The following is a 24,640-nucleotide window of genomic DNA, read 5'->3' as shown; positions in this document are numbered from 1 at the left end:
TGGAAGGTGCTAAGAGTGTCAGAAAATCCTGCTCAGCCATGCGACAAAAAAAACTGAAGCAAAATGTAATCTTCACTATTCACTGCTCTAGGGACCTCTTCATATGGCATGCAACTTGGGACTTGTTGGAGTCGTTGGTTGGCTCAGTTAGATGCACAACCAGTGTGAATCAGATCGATGACCAACAGCATGGGGTTAGATTCTTGTTTCAGCTATAATGGTTTCAGGACCTGCCTTCTTGCCCCACGTGTGGTGGAGGTCATGGCACCTTGGGTCGGATCTGCTTCAGGCAGAAAAGTGAAGAAAATAAATAGTTTGGGCTGAAATACAATGTCAGTTCCAAGTAGTTCTCATCTGTTCACAGTTTATGAAATTCTGCACTGGGAAACAAAACACATTAAGTTTTATTATTCCCTCGAGTACTACACTTATGCTGCAACTCAACCATTTCAAAAAAAGACATTCTACTTTTCAGCATTGCTGCCCAGTTTCCAAACTTTCCTAAATATTAGCTTCATTCGAGCTATATTGAAGTTGATCCATTGGTGGCATTTGGTGCATCTGTGTCAAATAGTTGTAGGTTCAAGTTCCTGGACCAGAGCAGATCAAAGGAACAACCTGCACTCGAGACTCGTTGTCCATGAGAGAAGGCCCAATTCTGTGGACATTTAAGATCCCATATTATTTAATTATTTAAAGAGCACAGAGTTTTCCTGTTGAATTTTTTTCTCCTGAATGCTCATCACAACAAACTGCTCAACTGCATAACAGTGTCATGGATAATTATGTACCATGAAGGTCTGCTAGGATTTCATTTATTGTCACATGTATTAGTAAACAGTGAAAAGTATTGTTTCTTGCATGCTGTATAAACAATGCATACTGTACATAGGGAAGGAGAGACTGCAGACTATAATGTTACAGTTATAGCGAGGTGTAGAGAAAAGATCAACTTAATACACGGTAGGTCCATTCAAAAGTCTGGTGGCAGTAAGGAAGAAGCTGTTCTTGAGTCGGTTGGTATGTGACCTCAAACTTTGGTAGCTTTTTTCTGATGGAAGAAGGTGGAAGAGAATATGTCCGGGGTGCGTGGGATCCTTAATTATGCTGGCTGCCTTTCTGAGGAAGCGGGAATTGTAGACAGAGTTGATAGCTGGGAGGCTGGTTTGTGTGATGCATTGGGCTACGTTCACGACCTTTTGTAATTTCCAAGCTGTGATACAACTAGAAAGAATGTTTTCTATGATGCATCTGTAGAGATTGGTGAGAGTCGTAGATGACATGCCAAATTTCTTTAGTCTTCTGAGAAAGTAGTCGTTGGTGGGCTTTCTTAACTATAATGTCGGCATGGAGGGACCAGGACAGGCTGTTGGTGATCTGGACACCTAAGAACTTGAAGCTCTCGACCCTTTCTATTTCGTTCCCATTGATGAAGACAGGGGCATGTCCTCCACTACGCTTCCTGAGGTGGATGACAATCTCCTTAGTTTTGTTGACATTGAGGGAGAGATTATTGTCGCCGCACCAGTTTACCAGATTCTCGATCTCATTCCTGTATTCTGTCTCGTCATTGTTTGAAATCCAACCTACTACTGTGGTTTCATCAGCAAATTTGAAAATCGAATTGGAGGGGAATTTGGCAACACAGTCATAGGTGTATAAGGACTATAGTAGAGGGCTGAGGACTCAGCCTTGTGGGGCACCGGTGTTGAGGATGATCATGGAGGAGGTATCGTTGTCTATCCTTACTGATTGTGGCCTGTGGGTTAGAAAGTTCAGGATCCAGTCGCAGAGGGAGGAGCCAAGGCCAAGGAGTTTGGAGGTAAGTTTCGTAGGAATGATGGTGTTGAAGGCTGAGCAGTAGTTGCTAAATAGGAGTCTGACATAGGTGTCTTTGTTATCTAGTGTTCCAGGGGAGTGTGCAGGAGTCTAAGCGATCTGGAAGTTACCTGCTGGTTCCCCTTATTTTGCCCTTTTTGTGGGTCTGGGTTGCTGGAAGCAACAAACGAAATGATAAAGCAACTGTCGGCAAAGTTGTGTGTGAGCAGATAAAGTCAGGAAGAAAATAATCAACAATGAACACTTTAGCTTGTTGTGCATTCTTCAGATCAGGCTCGAGTGTACTGGAGCAGATCTGTGGAGTTTATGGATGGGATTGCATCTGATAAATTTGGCAAGAAGCCACGTCATTCAGGAATGATGCAGTTCCTTTTGAGTTATGGGGTGGAGGAGGGAAGCGAAAAGTGGGAAAGACGCGCCTGGGACATTGGGATGAATTTTACTTATTGGTGTGATACAAATTATTCTTAACTGCTTCATGGCATGGATGATGACTTGGTAAACGAATCAAATAAATGTCAACCAGGATCTTGTCATTCCCAAGTTAATAAAAACACACAAGGGTCTATATCGCAAAATGCTATTATTCCCAGATTACAAGGAAACAAACAGCCACCGACATGGTATGATTCTTAACCAAAATGTATTGATGATACATGTGAATATTATGCCCCACATTCGCAGCCTGCAGAACCAAGGACTTGCACAGGTTTCTACCTACGCTTTACACATACAGCGTGAGACATGATTTGCTGCCCACACTGTGCAAAGCTCTGGAGGCAGAGAAGGAAGTGAATGTCTCCAAATATATCTGAACATTTCACTTTTCCTCAACATCCATGATTTGATTACTGCCTCCTCCAACAGCGTGCAACATCGACATCACACACACAACATTGCCAATGCATGGTGATACAGAAACAACAGCTCTGGAGCCTAACAGCTCTGGAGCCTAACAATAGATTAGTTGCCATAGTTACCATTTCCAGACAGCTACTGGGTGAGCAAAATCAGCATTTTATGTTAATTACCTTCCCTCCTGCCGACAACGGCTCATCTTCTTGCTCATCTGCAACAAGATTAATTCAGGATATGTATTAGCTTTAACAAGTTCAATTAAGCCTCAAAAAAGGTGAAACATGTCAGCAGCCATGCTGTAATCATCTGCTTTGCAATAGTATCACTACTTTAATTCGATCACTGCTGAGCTACTACCAAATTGCCACACCAAGAGGTTTTATCATATTGTTTGCAACAGGTAGGCATAAAATAACTTGCATTTGTATCTATTGGATGTTATTGGGTCATTGGCTGCACTGTTATTAACAGCAGCAAACAAACTGCACTACCATTAATAGGATGAGAATGAAGAGCACCAGATAAAATGGTAGAGTTCTGTAGCCACTGAAAATGTCACGACCGCTGCGCTGACCTTTCGGAGCTTGCACTGCATCTGTAGCAATCACTGCAGAACACCACTGGAAATAACTTTCAATTTACAAACACCATCAACAATTACCTTTTCCTTCCTGCCACTGAGCCAATTTTGGATCCAAATTGCCACTACCTTTTTTTAATATAAATTTAGAGCATGCAATTATTTTTTTCCAATTATGGGGCAATTTAGCATGACCAATTCAGCCACATGGCACATTTTTTGGGTTGTGGGGGCAAAACCCACACAAACACGGGGAGAACGTGCAAACTCCACACGGACAGTGACCCAGAGCCGGGATCGAACCTGGGACCTCGGCGCCATGAGGCAGCAATGGCCACTACCTTTTTTGTTTCAGATTTCATGGACTTTTACTTTTCTGCCACGAGGGACATTGTCATCATGAAAAATACATCATTGACCATCATTACCTCCTCAAATTCAAATCAGATTAGTCAGATGCAACCTTCATCAAAATCGAAGACTTGCCCACAAAATGTCAGCTGGCACTCCCAACAGAGAACTGAGAGAGTAGAGTGTTGCTCTGGCAGAAGTACCCTCTTTTCAATCAGAGGTTTCAACAGGGGCTTTGTTTGCCCTCTCAATAGGACATAAAATGATCCCATGAAACTAATTCAAATACCCTAGTGTCCTGGCCAATATCACTATTCAACATCACAAAAGATTATCTGGTCACTACACATTTCCGTATTGTGGGACCTGGCTGTGTGCAGATTAGCAATCACATTTCCTATTTTACAAGTCCATCTGTGGCTGCAAAGCACTTGTGGAAGTCTATTGGTCATGAAATGCCTTGCATCCCTCCCTAGATTCCTGTTCATTTTTCAGTGCCTCCCAATCTTTATCCCACAATCCTTCTTCAAAAGGGTTAGCAAGATGATCATGAGCCTTGTCTGGGCAGGAAAATCCCCGCGGGTGAAGAAGGCGATGCTTGAGAGGAGCCGCAGCGAGGGAGGGCTGGCATTGCCGAGTCTGATTAACTATTACTGGGCGGCCAACATAGCCATGATAAGGAAGTGGATGGTGGGTACGGGGTCTATCTGGGAGCGGGTGGAGGCGGCTTCATGCAGGGGCACCAGCTTGGCAGCCCTGGTCACGGCTCCCCTACCGCTGCCGCCGGCCAGGTACTCCACCAGCCCGGTAGTGGGGGCGACCCTGCGGATATGGGGCCAGTGGAGGAGGCATGTAGGGGAGGTGGGGGCGTCTGTCTGGGCGCCAACCATCGGTTTGCCCCCAGGAGCATGAATGGGGGGTTTCGAGCATGGCGGCGGGCGGGATTGGGGAGGGTGGGCGATAAGTTCCTGGAGGGGAGCTTTGCGAGTCTGAGGGGCTTGGAGGAGAAATTTGGTCTGGTAAGGGGAAACGATTTCAGGTACCTACATTTGCGGGACTTTGTCCGTAGACAGGTCCCATCCTTCCCACACCTCCCGCCAATGGGGATCCAAGTCAGAATAGTCTCTCGAGGGGAAGGAGGGGACGGTAAAGTCTCTGATATTTATAAGGTGCTCATGAAGGGGGAAGGGTCCCAGACAGAGGAACTGAAACTCAAATGGGAGGAGGAGCTAGGCGGGGAAATGGAGGACGGGCTGTGGGCAGAAGCCCTGAGTAGGGTAAACTCGACCGCAACATGTGTCGGCCTGATTCAATTTAAGGTCGTTTATTGGGGCCTCACGGTAGCATGGTGGTTAGCATCAATGCTTCACAGCTCCAGGGTCCCAGGTTCGATTCCCGGCTGGGTCACTGTCTGTGTGGAGTCTGCACGTCCTCCCCGTGTGTGCGTGGGTTTCCTCCGGGTGCTCCGGTTTCCTCCCACAGTCCAAAGATGTGCGGGTTAGGTGGATTGGCCATGCTAAATTGCCCGTAGTGTAAGGTTAATGGGGGGATTGTTGGGTTACGGGTATACGGGTTACGTGGGTTTAAGTAGGGTGATCACTGCTCGGCACAACATCGAGGGCCGAAGGGCCTGTTCTGTGCTGTACTGTTCTATGTACTGGGCCCACATGATGGTGGCTCGGATGAGCAAAGTCTTTGGGGTAGAGGACAAGTGCGCTAGGTGCGCAGGAGGACCAGCGAGCCACGGACACATGTTTTGGACATGTCCGATGCTTAGGAGGTACTGGGAGGGATTTGCGGGGATCATGTCCCGGGAGCTAAAAACAAGGGTGGTGATGGGTCCAGGGGTGCAATTTTTGGGGTTTTGGAGGACCCATGAGTCCAGGGTGAGAAAGAGGCCGATGTTCTGGCCTTTGCTTCCCTGATAGTCCGGCGACGAATACTACTGGCATGGAGGGACTCAAAGCCCCCGATGACTAAGTTGTGGCTTTCGGACATGTCGAGTTTTCTGGGTATGGAAAAAATTAAGTTCGCCTTGAGGGGATCTGTATAGGGGTTCGCCCGAAGGTGGCAACCATTCATTGACTTCTTTGCGGGAGAGTGAGCGTGCTGAACTGTCAGTACTACCCTCTTGTGGATCATTTAACAGGCATTGTTTGCCTCCCTAGTTGGACGTAACAGTGGCAGTATTTCAAACAAGAGCAGGGGTGCGAGCCCTGGTGTCCAAGCCAATATTTATCCCTCATTCAACATCACAAAAAAAACAGATTATCTGGTCACTACAATATTGTTGTTTGTGGGAGCTGGCTCTGTATAAATGTACTACCATGTTTCCTTTATTACAACAATGACTACACTTCAGAAGTACTTATTTGGCTGCCAAGTGCTTTGGGATGTCCAGTGGTCATGAAATGAACATTTTCGTTTTTTGTTGTCTTTGATTAGTCGACGCCTTTTCTAAATGATGGTTCGCACCGTCCTCTTCCGAAAACTTACCTGCCACCATGAAAACCTAAATTAGCCTGTAATTATTTGTTGTCGTCAATTTGAAAAAAAGGAATAGGCCAACGTTTGCGTCATCATCCTTTTGTGATGATAGATGCTAAAGCTTTCATGCACGGGTAACCTTTTTGGTCTCGAAAAGACCTTGCTCTCGTCCTTTGTTTTCTTCTTGCTCTTTATGATGCTCTTCATTTGCCAGTGTTTTTCATGCTTTTCTTTTCAAATGTTCTTTACTTCCCTGCACTTTCTGTATGTGTAAGTTTTTTTTCAGCATTGAGTTGTTGTCATCTGACTTGAGCTTTCCTTTTTTAAGAAACAAAACTAGTCTACCCTTTATGTTCCTTGATGCTCTGGATTTGGAATCCCATCCCTTTTCCTCAGTGTGAGCATTTGTTCTGAGCTCTCACTTTTGTTTTCATGGAGCAAAAATAAAACTTTGGCTTTATGCATCTGTTCCGTCGTTAAGTTAGATTGTGACTGATCAGTATGTCAATTCCATTTATTTGCTCCTTCTACATTAATTTAAAGTGTCACATGCCATTTAGATATAAGCAAATTACTGCGGATGCTGGAATCTGAAACCGAAGAGAAAATGCTGGAAAATCTCAGCAGGTCTGGCAGCATCTGTAGGGAGAGAAAAGAGCTAACGTTTCGAGTCTCGATGACCCTTTGTCAAAGCTAACAGACAGAGAAAGTGGGAAATATTTATACTGTGGAGTGAGAATGAAAGATGAGTCATAGCCACAGAAACCATGGGGAACTGGGTGCTAATAGCCACAGAAACCACGGGGAAAGAGCGCCAATGGCAGTCCCCAGAGAGAACAAAAGGTGTGAAGGCCAAACAGCAGAGAAACTAACCCTCCCCATTTTCTCCACCTTTCCCTATCCTTTCTCCCCTTTGCTTCCCCCTTCCTCATCCCCCACATCGACATATGTCACAGTTTACCCTCTGATGTTAGTTTCTCTGTTGTTTGGCCTTTCACACCTTTTGTCCTCTCTGGGGACTGCCATCAGCACTCGTTCCCCGTGGTTTGTGTGGCTAATAGCACCCCGTTTTCCTGGGTTTCTGTGGCTATCACCATCTTTCCTTTTCACTCCACAGTATAAATATTTCCCACTTTCTCTGTCTTACTGCTTTGACAAAGGGTCATCTGGACTCAAAATGTTAGCTCTTTTCTTTCCCTACAGATGCTGCCAGACCTGCTGAGATTTTCCAGCATTTTCTCTTCGGTGCCATTTAGATATGTTGGCTTATGTGTAATTTCTCGAGCGAAAGATCATAAACTTTTGGCAGGCCACTACTTTATTTGGCAATTGATTTGAACAGTTTTGTCACGTTTTCAGGTTGCTCCTGTCTGATTGCCTAACTCCAGTCTGGGAGGTGACCTGTCTAAGTTTTCCTGGTAAATCTGATCAATGATCTGGTGTCCCACATGGTAGCACAGTGGGTAGCACTGTTGCTTCACAGTGCCAGGTCCCAGGTTAGATTCAAAGCTTGGGTCACTGTGTGGATCACAGTTCTCCCGGTGTCAGCATGGGTTTCCTCCGCGTGCTCTGATTTCCTCCCCCAAGTCTCGAAAGACGTACTGTTGGGGAAATTGGACATTCTGAATTCTGCCTCTGTGTACCCGAACAGGTGCCAAAATGTGGCGACTAGGGGCTTTTAACAGTAACTTGATTGCGGTATTAATGTAAGCCTACTTATGACAATAAAGATTATTAATTACATGAGCCTGAAGCTAAGTGGTAACCTGTGTATTGAGGCAGAAGAAATGGGCATGAACCTTCAATAAAACTTGGCATCTACTATCAAGTGGGGTGGCACAGTGGTTAGCACTGCTATTCATAGCACCACAGATTGGGTTCATTTCCAGCCTTGGGTGACTGTTTGGAGTTTCCACTTTCTCACTGTGACTGTGTGAGTCTTCTCCGTGTGCTCCGGTTTCCTCCCAGTGTTCAAAGATGTGTAACTTGGGTGGATTTGCCATGCTAAATTGCCCCTTAGTATCCAGGGATGTAAGATTAGGTTACAAGGATAAGGCGAGGGAGTGGGCATAGGCACGGTACTCTACAGAGGGTTCAGTGCAGACATGATGGGACAAATGGCCTCCTGCAACCTGCAATGTAGGAATTCTGTAGTTCGAAGAGGTTGTTGATGCAGGCATTGTTTTGTCCTTGATTTAAAAAGAAATCAAACCAAATAATTACAGGCCAATCAAAGCTATCTCGGGGGGTGGGTAAGTTATCAGAAAAGGGCATTATAAATTGCCATTTAGAAAGGTGCAAAATAATCGAGCAAGCACAGCCAAAAAAAGAGAAGAGCCCTGCATTTATACATATGTAAATGGCGGCATGGTAGCACAGTGCTTAACACTGTTGCTTCACAGCTCCAGGGTCCCAAATTCGATTCCTGGCTTGGGTGACTGCAGCGTCTGCACATTCTCCCCGTGTCGGAGTGGGTTTCCTCCGGGTGCACCAGTTTCCTCCCATAGTCCAAAGATGTGTAGGTTAGGTGGATTGGCCATGATCAATTGCCCGTAGGTGGGGTTAGTGGCTTTCGGGGTAGGGTGGAGGTGTGGGGTTAAATAGGGTGCTCTTTCCAAGAGCCGGTGCAGACTCAATGGGCCAAATGGCCTCCTGCTCTGTGAATTCTATGACCACTGGACATCCCAAAGCACTTGGCAGCCAAATAAGTACTTCTGAAGTGTAGTCATTGTTGTAATAAAGGAAACATGGCAGTAAATTTATACAGAGCCAGCTCCCACAAACAACAATATTGTAGTGACCAGATAATCTGTTTTTTTTGTGATGTTGAATGAGGGATAAATATTGGCTTGGACACCAGGGCTCGCACCCCTGCTCTTGTTTGAAATACTGCCACTGTTATGTCCAACTAGGGAGGCAAACAATGCCTGTTAAATGATCCACAAGAGGGTACTTCTGACAGTGCAGCACTAGCTCAGTTCTCTTCACTGCCAAGTGTGAGCCTACATTTTGTGGCCAAGTCCCTGATTAAACGAAGGTCGCACCTTACTAATTGGATTGAGTTTTTGAGGTGGTAATGAAGATTAATGATGTATTTTAGCAAGTCTCTTTGACAATGTCCCACATGACAGGCTGGTCTGAAATGTAGACGCCCATGGAATCCAAGAAAAAGTGGTAATTCTGATCCAAAACTTGTTCAGTGGCAGGAAGAGACAGGTCGTTGAACCAAAGAGCTGTTTCCAGTCGTATTCAACAAGCATTCGTACTAGAGAATTAAAATATCCAAGAAACTGATTTGCTTTCGTCCATGCAAGCGGGTCAAGCAACAAAATATGACGCCGAACAGTGAAAATTGCTCGAGGCAGATTGCCTCAAGACTAAATCATAAAACCCAATCTCAAATACCGATAAAAATCCTTCAACTGCATAGTTGGGAAATTTGGCTGTCTGGATACAGAATTGGCTGGCTGAAAGAAGACTGCGAGTGGTAGTGAATGGAAAGTATTCCGCCTGCAGGTCAGTGACCAGTGGTGTCCTGCAGGGATCTGTTCTTGGATCTCTGCTCCTTGTGGTTGTTATAAATGACTTGGACGAGGAAGTGGAAGGGTGGGTTAGTACGTTTGCCGATAACACAAAGGTTGATGGAGTTGCAGATAACATCAAGGGCTGTTTCAGGTAACAAGACATTGACAGGATGAGCCGGGCTGAGAAGTGGCAGATGGAGTTCAACCTAGGTAAATGTGAAGTGATTCATTTTAGACGGTCGAGTTTGAATGCTGAACACAGGATTAAAGGCAGGATTCTTGGAAGTGTGGAGGAACAGAGGGATCTTGGGATCCACGTACATAGATCCCTCAAAGTTGCCACCCAGGTTGATAGGGTTGTTAAGAAGGAGTACGGGCGGTTGCGGCTATGACCAGCTAAGTCGCACGTTTGGCGGCTCCTGCTACAAAGGTGTTTTCGGGCCGATTGGAGGGCCCCAACGGCGCTGTAAGGACAAATCCCGGTGGGGGAAGGCTCCCTGAGGAGAACCAGACCAACTTTATGGTCGGTACCCGGAGTGGGGTGGTAAAGAAAGCAACAGCAGCTCCTCAAAAAAAGCGGGGGAAGAAGACCAAAATGGCGGCCGGTGGCGCACCCGAGGAATGGAGGAAATGGGCGGAGGAGCAGCAGGCCGCTCTCCTGCGCTTCTTTACGGAGCTGAAAATGGAGCTCTTGGAGTCAATGAATGCGACGACCACCAGGCTGATGGGAGCCCAGGCGACCCAAGAGGCGTCGATTCGGGAGCTGCAGCAGGAGATGACTGTGAGGGAGGAGGAGGCCACGGTCCTCGTGGGAAAGGTAGAGGTGCACGAGGCACTCCACTTGAAATGGCAGAGCCGTTTTGAGGAGCTGGATACCCGAATGAGGCGGAAGAACCTGAGGATCTTGGGCCTGGCAGAAGGCCTGGAGGGGTCAGACCTCCCGGGATACGTAGCAGAAATGCTGAGCTCCCTGATGGGGGCAGGGGCCGTCCCTTCGCCCCTGGAGCTGGAAGAGGCCTACAGGGTCATGGCTAGGAAGCCAAGAGCAAATGAGCCCCCGAGGGCGGTGCTGGTGCGGTTCCAGCGACTCAGCGATCGTGAGAGTGCTGGAGTGGGCCAAGAGGGAAAGGAGCAGCAAGTGGGAGAATTCGACGGTGAGGGTCTACCAGGACTGGAGTGCGGAGGTGGCTAAGCGGCGGGCCCGGTACAACCGGACGAAGGCGGTGCTACATGCAAAACGGATCAGGTTCGGAATGCTGCAGCCAGCGCGCTTGTGGGTCACCTACAGGAACCAACACCACTATTTTGAGTCCCCAGAGGAGGCGTGGGCCTTTGTACAGGAAGAGAAACTGGACTCGAATTAGACCCAGGGGATACTTGGCGGCCGTAGCCGCTCGGGTACTTTCAGCTGAACAAGCGGTTTTTTTTTTTCGCCTGGGTCGGAACTGGGCAACTCTTATTGGAACGGTTTCCTTTTTTTTTCTTCTTTCCTTGTTTGGATCTTGAACTCTTGCTTTGGGTTTTTCTTCTGATGTTTTTTCCCCCCTTTGCCAACTTCCCTTAGTTATTGTTATTGTGGTTATTCATGGTTATTTATACTGTTTGGTAGAGGGCGACTGTTAAGTACATTGTTATTTGTTATCTATCTGTTATTTATAATGTTAAGTTGGGGAGGCGGGACGGGGGGGGAGAGCAGATCGGGGATATGGGCTCCTAGGGGGGGTTCTTTACAGGCATGGACGGGGACGGGGGTGGAACTGAAGATGGCGGGGTGGGGTGTGGCAGGGCGAAAGCGCGGGCTTTCCTCTGTTTTCCCGCGCGCGGGGCAGAGGAGGGGGGAGGGGAGGAGTGCGGGGCGTGGCTAGCAATGGCGACCTTTCCCGCGTTGGAGCGGGGCCAGGGAGGAGTGGCAAGGGGGGGGGGGGGGGGGGCCCCCCCCCCCCCCCCCGAGCCGGGGGGAGTCGGAGTGTGGCAGGAGCAGCCGGGTCAGCGTAAACCAGCTGACTTACGGGAGTACGATGGAGGGTACATCGCGGCTAGGAGGGGTCCTAGCCAGGGGGGGGTTAGGGAGGGACACCGGGTTGCTGCTGGAAAGACCAGAAACGGGAAGTGGAGGACTGGAGAGGTGGGGGGAGGGGGCCATCGCCATGGGGAGCGGGTCAGAAGGGGAGGGTCGACCCGGGGCGAGCAGGGAACAGGACATGGCTAATCGGCAGGGGAAGGGGGCGGGTCGTCCCGCGACCCGGCTGATCACTTGGAACGTGAGGGGGCTGAATGGGCCGGTCAAGAGATCAAGGGTATTCTCACACCTGAAGGGCCTGAAGGCTGATGTAGCAATGTTACAGGAGACCCATTTGAAGGTAGTGGACCAGGTTCGCCTGAGAAGGGGGTGGGTGGGACAGGTGTTCCACTCTGGATTGGACGCAAAGAACCGGGGGGTGGCGATTCTGGTGGGAAAGAGGGTGTCGTTCGTGGCGGAGGAGGTGGTGGCGGACAAGGAGGGTAGGTATGTGATGGTGAAGGGTAAGCTGCAGGGGGAGAAAGTGGTGATGGTCAACGTATATGCCCCGAACTGGGATGACGCGGGTTTTATGAGGCGCCTATTGGGCCTCATTCCGGGACTGGAGGCAGGGGGCTTGATCATGGGGGGGGACTTTAACACAGTGCTGGACCCCGGGCTAGACAGATCGAGCTCAAGGACCAATAGGAGGCCGGCAGCGGCAGAAGTGCTGAGGGGGTACATGGAGCAGATGGGAGGAGTAGACCCATGGAGGTTTGGTAGGCCGAGGGCGAGGGAGTATTCCTTTTTCTCCCACGTCCATAGAGTGTACTCCAGAATCGATTTTTTCGTGTTGAGCAGGGGGCTGATCCCGAGGGTACGGGAAGCTGAGTACTCGGCCATTGCGATCTCTGATCATGCACCACATTGGGTGGATGTGGAAATGGGGGAGGCGCGGGACCAGCGCCCGCTGTGGCGGCTGGATGTGGGGCTGTTAGCGGACGACGAGGTGTGTAAAAGGGTCCGGAAGAGCATTGAGAGCTATCTGGACTTGAATGACACGGGTGAGGTGCAGGTGGGGATGGTCTGGGAGGCCCTGAAGGCAGTGATCAGGGGAGAGCTGATCTCCATAAGGGCACACAGAGAAAGAAAGGAGAGGCAGGAGAGGGAGAGGCTGGTGGGGGAGCTTTTGGAAGTGGATAGGAGATATGCGGAGGCACCAGAGGAGGGGCTGCTGGGAGAACGGCGCAGCCTGCAGGTCAAGTTCGACCTGCTGACCACCAGGAAGGCAGAGACGCAGTGGAGAAGGGCACAGGGCGCGGTCTACGAGTATGGGGAAAAGGCGAGCAGGATGCTGGCACACCAGCTTCGCAAACGAGATGCGGCTAGGGAGATTGGGGGAGTGAAGGAGAGGGGCGGGAAGGTAGTGCAGAAGGGGCAAGAAGTGAATGGGGTCTTCAGGGATTTTTACAAGGAGTTGTATCGGTCTGAGCCGCCGACGAGGAGAGGGGGAATGGAGGACTTCCTAAACAAATTGAGGTTCCCAAGGGTCCAGGAGGGGCTGGTAGAAGGGCTGGGGGCGCCAATAGGGCTAGAGGAGCTAGTCAAGGGAATAGGTCAGATGCAAGCGGGGAAGGCGCCGGGGCCAGATGGGTTCCCGGTGGAATTCTACAAGAAAAATGTGGACTTGGTGGGACCGGTACTGGTACGAGCCTTTAATGAGGCGCGAGAGGGGGGGGTTCTGCCCCCGACAATGTCGCAGGCTCTGATCTCCCTGATATTGAAGCGGGATAAAGACCCCGTGCAGTGCGGGTCCTACAGGCCTATCTCGCTTCTGAACGTGGATGCCAAGTTGCTGGCAAAGATCCTGGCAGCTAGAATAGAGGATTGTGTGCCAGGGGTAATCCATGAGGACCAGACGGGGTTCGTGAAGGGGCGGCAGCTCAACACGAACGTGCGGAGATTGCTGAATGTAATTATGATGCCGGCAGTGGAGGGGGAGGCTGAGATAGTGGTAGCGCTGGACGCGGAGAAGGCATTCGATAGGGTGGAGTGGGAGTACCTGTGGGAGACGTTGGAACGGTTTGGGTTTGGGGAAGGGTTTATTAAGTGGGTGAAGTTGCTCGACTCGGCCCCGACGGCGAGTGTAGTGACAAACGGGAGGAGGTCGGAGTATTTCGGGCTCCACCGAGGGACCAGGCAGGGATGTCCCCTATCCCTCCTACTTTTCGCACTGGCGATTGAACCGTTGGCGATGGCACTGAGGGGTTCAGGGGGGTGGAGAGGACTGACTAGGGGAGGGGAGGAACATCGAGTATCGCTGTATGCGGATGATCTACTGCTGTACGTGGCAGACCGAGAAGGGGGAATGCCGGAGATAATGGAACTATTAGCAGAGTTTGGGGACTTTTCGGGGTACAAACTAAATTTGGGCAAAAGCGAGGTTTTTGTGATACACCCGGGGGACGAGGGAGAGGGTATTGGGAGACTCCCCTTCAAGCGAGCAGGAAAGAGCTTTAGGTACTTAGGGGTGCAGGTGGCAAGGAACTGGGGGACCCTCCACAAGTTGAACTTTTCCAGGCTGGTGGAACAGATGGAGGAGGAATTTAAGAGGTGGGACATGGTACCGCTGTCGCTGGCGGGGAGGGTGCAGTCAATCAAAATGACGGTCCTCCCAAGGTTCCTGTTTTTATTTCAGTGCTTGCCCATCTTCCTCCCTAGGGCCTTCTTCAAAAAGGTGACGAGTAGCATTATGAGCTACGTGTGGGCGCACGGCACCCCAAGGGTGAGGAGGGTCTTTTTGGAGCGGAGTAGGGACAGTGGAGGGCTGGCACTACCCAATCTCTCGGGGTATTACTGGGCGGCAAATGTGTCAATGGTGCGCAAGTGGATGATGGAAGGGGAGGGGGCAGCTTGGAAACGAATGGAGAGGGCGTCCTGTGGCAACACAAGCCTGGGGGCCCTAGTAACGGCACCATGGCCGCTCCCCCCCACGAGCCCGGTGGTGGCGGCCACCCTCAAGATATGGGGGCAGTGGAGGCGACACAGGGGGGAAGGGGGAGGTCTGTTGGCGGCGCCAATAAGAGGGAACCATAGATTCATCCCGGGGAACATCGACGGGGGATTTCAGAGCTGGTACAGGGTGGGCATACGGCAGCTGAAGGACCTGTTTATAGAGGGGAGGTTTGCGAGCCTGGGAGGGCTGGAGGAGAAGTTTGAGCTCCCCCCGGGAAACATGTTCAGATATTTACAAGTGAAGGCATTTGCTAGGCGGCAGGTGGAGGGGTTCCCCCTGCTCCCCAGTAAGGGGGCGAGTGATAGGGTGCTCTCGGGGGTCTGGGTCGGAGGGGGGAAGATATCAGACATCTACAAGATAATGCAGGAGGCGGAAGAAGCATCAGGGGAGGAGCTGAAAGCCAAGTGGGAAGGGGAGCTGGGAGAGCAGATAGAAGACGGGACGTGGGCGGATGCACTGGAGAAGGTCAATTCTTCCTCCTCGTGTGCGAGGCTGAGCCTCATTCAATTTAAGGTGCTGCATAGAGCTCACATGACGGGGACAAGGATGAGCCGGTTCTTTGGGGGTGAGGACAGGTGTGTCAGATGTCTGGGAAGCCCAGCGAACCATGTGCATATGTTCTGGGCATGCCCGGTGCTGGAAGGGTTCTGGAAGGGGGTGGCAAGGACGGTGTCGAAGGTGGTGGGGTCCAGGGTCAAACCAGGATGGGGGCTTGCGATCTTTGGGGTCGGGGTAGAACCGGGGGTACAGGAGGCTAGGGAGGCCGGAATACTGGCCTTTGCGTCCCTAGTGGCTCGACGAAGGATATTAATTCAATGGAAGGACGCGAGGCCTCCAAGCGTTGAAACTTGGATTAACGATATTCAGCTAGAAAGGATCAAATTTGCCCTGAGAGGGTCGGTACAGGGATTCTCCAGGCGGTGGCAACCTTTCCTTGACTTTTTGGATCAGAGATAGACGTTCGGGGTCGTGGCAGCAGCAACCGGGGGGAGGGGGGGGGGGGAGGGGCAGCAAGGGTCGTGGGGGGACATGCACGACTGTAACGCGGGCAAGTCTGCTCGCTGCTCATGTCTGAAACTGTAGGCTGCCTTGTTTGTTAAGTTGTTGCTTGGGGGGGGGGGGGGACTGGTGCGCGCGAGAGGGCGGGCGAGGGAGGGATATTTGCCTAGAGGGATTGTGTTGTAAATAATTAAAAAAATTAGTAGGGGTAAATGTTTGTATGGAAAAACTCTTTCAATAAAAATTATTTAAAAAAAAAAAGGAGTATGGCGCGTTGGCTTTCATTAACAAGGGGATTGAGTTTAAGAGCCGCGAGGTTTTGCTGCAGCTTTATAAAACCCTAGTTAGACCACACTTGGAATATTGTGTCCAGTTCTGGTCCAGGATGTGGATGCTTTGGAGAGGGTACAGAGGAGATTTACCAGGATGCTGCCTGCACTGGAGGACATGTCTTATGAAGAAAGGTTGAGGGGGCTAGGGCTTTTCTCACTGGAGCGAAGAAGGCAGAGAGGTGACTTGATAGAGGTGTACAAGGTGATGAGAGGCATGGATAGAGTGGATAGCCAGAGACTTTTCCCCAGGGTGGAAATAACTGTCACGAGGGGACATAATTTTCTGGTGATTGGAGGAAGGTATAGGGGAGATGTCAGAGGTAGTTTCTTTACACAGAGTGGTGGGTGTGTGGAATGTACTGCCAACAGAGGTGGTGGAGTCAGAGTCATTAGGGACATTTCAGCGACTCATGGACAGCAGTAAATTGAAGGGGTGTAGGTTAGGTTGATCTTCGATTAGGATAAATGGTCGGCACAACATCGTGGGCAGAAGGTCCTGTACTGTGATGTACTGTTCTATGTTCTATGCATAGTCTTTAAGCCTGTGCAAATCAGTGTAGCTTTTCGAGATGCTTTTAAATAACTGAAAGCAGAAGCGTACAAATGGAACAAAAGTAAAACTCTAGACACATATCGACAGGAAGTGTGTGCAGGTAAAGGGAATGATCAATATACGACAGTGTGAATAGTTCAAGTGAATTCCGTACATATTGTACCAATGTGCTCTTCAAAATGATCTTGTGTGCAGCTCGGCTGCCATAAAGGCACATGTGCACAGCATAGTCAGAAAATTATACAGAGCTGGTAAAATTAATACATATGAATTTTAAGTTGATAATCAAGTGCTGAGATATTTGTTGAACCATGATGTGCAATGGACGACCAGGGATCAGGGTCAGGAAAAGGGTAGTCAAAGAAACGGGCTTTTCAGATTGGCATGTTTTGGCTATCACAAAATGTCTGCTCATTGGTAGGGACAGATTTTTAAAAATCAGATTAGTGATTTTACCTCAAAAGCAAAATTGAGGGGCTACATTATGGAACAGAGTTTGCAGATGCTGTTCAGTGCTTTAAAAAAAATGAAATGGAAAGGTCGGAGACAAAAATAAGATATAATGGTATGGTTCTTAGTGACAGTGCGGAGGCGAAAGGCAAGATAAATAATTGGGAGACAGGTGCATAGATCTTTCAATGTGCAAGTGCAGGTAGAAAAGGTTCCAAATAAACAAATGGCACAACTGAGTTTCACATTTGGGTAGATTAATATAAAAGGAAGCAATGCTGACTTTGTGCAATAGTTTGTATGTATGGTGTCTATCACTGAGAGCCCATTACAAGAGATGCATTGGAACCATGGGATGGGTGAAACAATTAATAATGCCAGAAATCAAAAACGGCATTTATCAAGGAACAATGCAAGTATCTCTCTCACCTCTCACTCCTCCCACTGGAGACCGTTATAGGGAAAATCAGGTCAAAGTTATCAAAATTATAAGATCGTTTCCACTGGCAATGCTGCAAGTGTTTAACATGATGTGGAGATGCCGGCGTTGGACTGGGGTGAGCACTGTAAGAAGTCTAACAACACCAGGTTCAAGTCCAACATGTTTGTTTCAAACACTAGCTTTCGGAGCACTGCTCCTTCCTCAGGTGAAATTTCACCTGAGCAAGGAGCAGTGATCTGCAAGTGTCGAAGGCAGAGATTGCAACAATTTTAATGTGAGGGCAGCACAGTAGCATTGTGGATAGCACAATCGCTTCACACTCCAGGGTCCCAGGTTCGATTCCGGCTTGGGTCACTGTCTGTGCGGAGTCTGCACATCCTCCCAGTGTGTGCGTGGGTTTCCTCCGGGTGCTCCGGTTTCCTCCCACAGTCCAAAGATGTGCAGGTTAGGTGGATTGGCCATGATAAATTGCCCTGAGAGTCCAAAATTGCCCTTAGTGTTGGGTGGGGTTACTGGGTTGTGGGATGGGGTGGAGTTGTTGACCTTGGGTAGGGTGCTCTTTCTGAGAGCCGGTGCAGACTCGATGGGCTGAATGGCCTCCTTCTGCACTGTAAATTCTATGAATTCTATGAAAAGATCAAATATTAAGAAGGGAAGGAGAACTGCAGGTTAATAAGATTGGGGAAATACTTTGAGTGAAAGGACTACCGCTAGCACAAGAGTCTGAAGGCCTCCTCTGATCTACAATATTAATAGTTCAATACCATCTTTTTTAGGGGAAAATCGGATGCACTTACACGGGTCAATAGTCCACGCCTCCGGTCAACTGAAAAATCAACATTGATGCTGAACAGAGATAAAAGTTAAAAATATATTACCTAGATCTGCAATTGTGCCGCCCTTCACAGGTGTGTGCTCACTGTCCTTCTTGGGGTTCACTAGCGAAGAAAGGAATTGTAAACAGGCCATTAAAAAACATATGTAACTCGAGCCGACTTTTAGGTCCTGCACTGCAACTAGTTAGCAAATTAATTCACAAATGGTACAAGAAATTCAAAACAAAATGATATCAATGAATTGACAAAAAATTGATTCCGTTCATCAGGTAGAATTTGAAATTACAGCAGATCGAGTCGTCATTCGATCCACTGAGCCTGTAACAGTTTTTGCTACAGCAATCTATATCTAATCCCACATCCCTTTTGTCTCCCAGCAAATTTTCCCTTTAAACGCACGAGGCATTTTGCCTCAACAACCTTGCGGCATTGTCTGGACCGATATATCCAAAGACTTACCATTAGAAAAACTCACTCCTCCACCCAAATTAGCAGTTTAAATCCACAACTGTTATCACTGACTACCCGCAAAATAAAGAGACACAGAATTTTCAATCTCGTCACAAAGATGTGCAGGGTAGGTAGATTGGCCCAACTAAATTGCACCTTTATCGTAAAGAAAAAGGAATTGGATACCAAGAAAAATATGTTTTATAAAACACACCTACAGGCCACTGCACAACGTACAACCTGACCAGGATGAAATGTCGGCTTTTGCTAAAGACTTGCAATAATCCCAAGAAACAAGTTCGAATCGCCTTCGAATCTCCACTGGTCATCTTTATGTATTATGCTTAATGGTTTTGGCTTTTTTGTTTAAACAGTAATTTGTTTCTTTTCACACAGCAATTTGAAATCTGCGCCAAACCTTATCTTTCTGGATGGGAGCAGCTGAGTTTCCGCAAGCACCAGCTCTGCTCGTCTTTCAATTTTCCATCTATTCCTTGTGCACATCTCCTTTACGATTTTTTTCCACTTTACGTGACTTTTACTGTGCACCAAAGTTGTTGGTCAATCTTGCAGCACTTCAGTAGAGACCATGCTTGGGGCAGCACGGTGGCACAGTGGTTAGCATTGCTGCCTACAGCGCTGGGGGCCCGGGTTTGAATCCCGGCCCTGGGTCATTGTCCGTGTGGAGTTAGCACGTTCTCCCAGTGTCTGCGTGGGTTTCGCCCCCACAACCCAAAGATGCGCAGGGTAGAAAGATTGGCCACGCTAAATAGCCCCTTAATTGGAAAAAATGAATTGGGTACTCTAAACTTATAAAAAAATAAGTAGAGACGATGCTTTAATCCTCAATAATCCCAGACAGCTGGGGGAGTTGGGGTGGGACTTCACTTTTGGTGACACAGCTGCCTTTGAGACCTTTCCCACCTTGATCATACGGTGCACACCAACAAATTATGGCTGCTCGCAATGAAGGTGATCCGGCTGATTCTCTTGGTTCTGCAGTGCAAGACATTAAAGCCCAATTTCAAGAATTGCGAGGTGCCATTATGGAGACGGTGGCAGCGCACGAGGAGGCTCTGGGTGCAGGTAGAGTACTATCTCTGGTGGCAGTCTACCTCCGCATGCTTGAGTTCCTGCTGCATGGCCCATCATCCATTAAGAAATTCAAACGTTCCAGGGGGGTGGCAATCATGATCAACAAGCGGGTGCAATTTGAGGCGGAGGACATAGCCGCAGACAGGGGGGGCAGATACCTGATGGTACGGGGCAGACTGGAGGGGAGAAGAGTGGTGCTGGTGAATATATATGCCCCGAACTGGGATGACGTGGACTTCGTTAAAAGAGTGCTGGGGAAGATCCCGGACCTGGACTCTCGCAGGCTAATAATGGGGGGGGGACTTTAACATGGTCCTTGACCCGGCTTTGGATCGGTCTTATCCCAGAACGGGTAGACTCCCAGCAATGGCAAGGGAGCTGAAAGGGTTTATGGAGCAAATGGGGGCAGTGGACCCCTGGAGAGATAGACAGCCGACAGGAAGGGGCTACTCGTTTTACTCGCACGTCCATAAAGTATATTCTAGGATAGATTTCTTCGTACTAAGCAGGGATTGTATAGGGGAGGTAAAGAACACGGAATACTCGGCAATTACTATCTCAGACCATTCCCCGCACTGGGTAGACCTGCAGATCGGGGGAGCGAGCTACCAACGCCCGCAATGGAGGCTAGACGTGGGACTGCTGTCGGAGGAGGGGATCTGCGAGAGGCTTCGGAGGTGTATGCAAAATGACTTGCAGGTGAATGACACGGGGGAGGTCTCAGCGGCGACCCTGTGGGAGGCGCTAAAGGCAGTAGTGCGGGGGGAGCTGATTTAAATTGGGGCCCACAGAGCCACGGCAGACAGGGCAGAGATGGATGGATTGGTCAGGCAAATGGGTCGGATAGATGAAGAGCACGCGGAGTCCCCGCGGGAGGTTTTACTCAGGGAGAGGCAGAGACTACAGGCGGAACTGGGGGCACTATCCATGAGTAGGGCCGTGGAACAGCTTAGGAAGGCGAGGGGAGCGGTGTACGAGCATGGGGAAAAGGCTAGCAGACTGTTAGCGCAGCAACTCAGGAGGAGGGAGGCGGCCAGGGAAATAGGTAGAGTGAGGGATGGGGAGGGGCGCAAAGTGGAGGACCCGGCAGGATTGAATAAGGTATTCCGGGACTTCTATCGCAAGCTGTATACTTCGGAGCCGCCGGAAGAACCGGAGGAGATGAAAAGGTTTCTGGACGGGTTAACCTTCCCAACAGTAGGTGGGGGGGGCGAGTGGATGAGCTAGGGGCCCTGATTAGAGTGGAGGAGGTTTGGGGGGCCTAAAGGCCATGCAGTCGGGGAAAGCCCCAGGGCCGGATGGATACCCAGTAGAGTTCTATAGGAAGTTTTCTGAGCTGGTGGGCCCGGTCTTGATGAGGGTTTTCAATGAGGCAATGGACAGAGGGACCCTGCCGCCGACAATGTCGCAAGCCACTATATCACTGATATTGAAGCGGGGTAAAGACACGGAGGCGTTCGGGTCCTACAGGCCAATCTCCCTGATTAATGTTGACGCCAAGCTCCTGGCAAAGGTACTGGCGGTTAGAATGGAGGACTGTGTACCGGAGGTGATTGGGGAGGACCAAACTGGGTTCGTGAAAGGTAGGCAGCTGGTGGCCAACCTGAGAAGATTACTTAATGTGATAATGATGCCCCCAGCGGGGAGGGAGGTGGAGGTAGTGGTGGCAATGGACGCCGAGAAGGCCTTTGACCGGGTGGAGTGGGACTATCTATGGGAGGTGCTCGGACGGTTTGGGTTCGGGGAGGGATTGGTGGATTGGATCAAATTATTATATCAGGCCCCGAGGGCCAGCGTTAGGACTAACAGAGAAGTGTCGGAGTACTTTAGGTTGTACCGAGGGACCAGACAGGGCTGCTCGCTCTCCCCGCTGCTGTTTGCGCTGGCCATAGAGCCGCTGGCGATGGCGCTGAGAGCCGCAGAGGGTTGGAAGGGGATGGTGAGGGGCGGGGTAGAACATAGGGTCTCTCTTTACGCAGACGACCTGCTCCTGTACGTGTCGGACCCAGTGGCAGGGATGGGAAGTATACTGGGAATGCTGAGGAAGTTCGGCCAGTTCTCAGGATACAAATTAAATATGGCCAAGAGTGAAATGTTTGTGGTCCAGGCAAGGGGCCAGGAGAACAGATTGAGAGGGCTACCGTTTAGGCTGGTTGAGGAAAATTTCCGGTATTTGGGAATCCAGGTGGCACGAGACTGGGGCAGGCTGCACAAGTTAAATTTGGCCAGGGTGGTGGAGCAAATGAAGGGAGAGTTTCGGAGATGGGAGGAACCCACGCAAACACGGGGAGAATGTGCAAACTCCACATGGACAGTGACCCAGACCGGGATCGAACCTGGGATCTCGGTGCCGTGAGGCAGCTGTGCTAACCACTGCACCCCCGTGCTGCCCTTTTTGTCTGTGCTAAAGTCATTTTGCCATCTTGATAGTGTAGGATGGTTGCCAGTCCTGGTCCGGATCTGGAAAGAGTTTAAAGTGCACTCCAAGAGTTGGTCGATTCCCCTTCGCATTGAAGTTAGTGCGGTATTGTGGTCGTCTTCTGGCATTTTGATTTGTAACGATGGGGGTGATGACAGAATGTTTACTGTATCCTGGTTGGGTGCAGACCGGTCACCTATCCATGGAAGGATCATGTTGGACATTCTGTCCTGGAATCATCCGGTCTTATTCATTCCAAATTATGTGATGCTTATTGCTTTCTGCTGTACCTGTTGTACATGAACACCTCTTGCTATCTTTTATCTTTTCTTTGTTTGCTGCTGCGATTTCTTCGTAAAAATTGAAAATTCTTCAAGACAAGACTTTTTAAAACACCTATATTTCTGAAACTTGCTCATTGGCCTCGAGTGAGAAGTGAAATGTGCCACCCACACAAAAAGGCGAGACAAGCCTCGTTTATATGTGGTCTGTTTGGTATCCAACTGCACTACATGCAGGATTGCCTGCAATGGTAAGCATCACAACACGACAGTCATTCTTCACTTAACTCCTTCAGCTCAGACGATCTTTGGTCCCTATTAAGATCACCTATCCCTCGATGCATTTTAATTGCGAACTGAAAGTTCCTAACCCCCTCAAGCAGAAAAAGGTGTCACCATTACACTGTGAAAGTACCAGCAATGAATGCAAAACAAGGTTCTATGACCAGCACTGACTGGGCTTTACCCTTACATTGATATTGCAGTTAATTTTTCTCTCTTTTTTTAAAAACGCGTTTTATTCAAACTTGTATCAAAGTAGGTTACAGCAAATAAACACCCCGGGAAACATCCTTCCCAACCCTCCTTCCTAACAATCAGCTGTACAGTTTGTATAGATTTTTCTCCTTTTTCACCTCCCCCCTCCACCCCCCGATCACCTACAACCCCACCCCCCTGTGACAAACAGCTCCTCAAACACGGTCGCAAACATTCCCCACCTTTTCTCAAACTCCCACGCTGAGCCCTTTAACTCATACTTTATCTTCTCTAACCGCAGGAAGTCATACAGGTCACCCGACCATGTTGCTACCCCCGGTGGCAATGCCGACCGCTACTCCAGCAAAATCCGTCGCCCCTGAAAGAACCCACTCATTCTCGCCCGAGTCATATGCACCCTATGTACCACCTTAAACTGCAACAGGTGATTAAGGCGGCAAATGGAATTTTGTCCTTCATTGCTAGAGGGATGGAGTTTAAGACTAGGGAGGTTATGTTGCAATTGTATATAAGGTGTTAGTGAGGCCACACCTGGAGTATTGTGTTCAGTTTTGGTCTCCTTACTTGAGAAAGGACATACTGGCGCTGGAGGGTGTGCAGAGGAGATTCACTAGGTTAATCCCAGAGTTGAAGGGGTTGGATTATGAGGAGAGGTTGAGTAGACTGGGACTGTACTCATTGGAATTTAGAAGGATGAGGGGGGATCTTATAGAAACATTTTAAATTATGAAGGGAATAGATAGGATAGATGCGGGCAGGTTATTTCCAATGGCGGGTGAACGCAGAACTAGGGGACATAGCCTCAAAATAAGGGGAAGTAGATTTAGGACTGAGTTTAGGAGGAACTTCGTTACCCAAAGTGTTGTGAATCTATGGAATTCCTTGCCCAGTGAAGCAGTTGAGGCTCCTTCATTACATGTTTTTAAGGTAAAGATAGATAGTTTTTTGAAGAATAAAGGGATTAAGGGTTATGGTGTTCGGGCCGGAAAGTGGAGCCGAGTCCACAAAAGATCAGCCATGATCTCATTGAATGGCGGAGCAGGCTCGAGGGGCCAGATGGCCTACTCCTGCTCCTAGTTCTTATGCATCAGGCTCATCCTTGCACAAGAAAAGGTCCCGTTTACCCCACACAGTGCCTCACTCCATGCTCCCCAATTGATCTCCCCTCCCAACTCCGCTTCCCATTTCTCTTTGATCTTCACCAGCCACTCGCCTCCCTGCTCCCCCAGCCACTTATACATATCCTCAATTCTTCCCTCCCCTTCCACATCCAGAAGCAGCAGTCGCTCCAGCAGGGTGTATCCCAGCAATCTAGGGAACCCCTCCCAGACCTTTCGCGCAATGTCCCTAACCTGTAGGTACCCAAATTCACTACCCCTGGGCAGCTCTACCCTCTCCCTTAGCTCCTCCAGACTGGCGAGCCCTTCCTCCAATTACAAAGCCCTCACCTTGACCAGCTCCAGTTCCCTCAACTTCCTGTATACACTATCCATCCCTCCCGGCTCAAACCCATGATTCTCGCACAGCGGCATTAGCACCGACATCCCTTCCACCCTAAAATGCCTCCTCAGCTGATTCCATATCTTCACTGTGGACTACACCACTGGGCTCCCTGAATACCTACTCGGAAC

General features: G+C 49.3%; 1 protein-coding gene across 4 annotated transcripts in view; it reads right to left on the bottom strand.

The window, feature by feature from the left end:
• smarcc1a (SWI/SNF related, matrix associated, actin dependent regulator of chromatin, subfamily c, member 1a) overlaps positions 1–24,640 on the bottom strand; it is a 260,613-nt gene that overhangs the window by 158,261 nt on the left and 77,712 nt on the right. For all 4 annotated transcript variants that reach the window (XM_038808949.1, XM_038808946.1, XM_038808948.1 and 1 more), the window contains exons 12-13: positions 18,309–18,368; positions 2,871–2,908 (exon numbers count right to left, since the gene is read on the bottom strand). In XM_038808949.1, coding sequence (XP_038664877.1) covers positions 2,871–2,908; positions 18,309–18,368 — 98 coding nt within the window. The remainder of the gene's footprint in view (positions 1–2,870; positions 2,909–18,308; positions 18,369–24,640) is intronic.

The sequence above is a fragment of the Scyliorhinus canicula genome, chromosome 10 (genome assembly GCF_902713615.1).
Source record: "Scyliorhinus canicula chromosome 10, sScyCan1.1, whole genome shotgun sequence".
Taxonomy (NCBI): Eukaryota; Metazoa; Chordata; class Chondrichthyes; order Carcharhiniformes; family Scyliorhinidae; genus Scyliorhinus; species Scyliorhinus canicula.
Note: the sequence above shows the minus strand (reverse complement) of the source record. Positions and strands in the feature narration are given on the sequence as shown.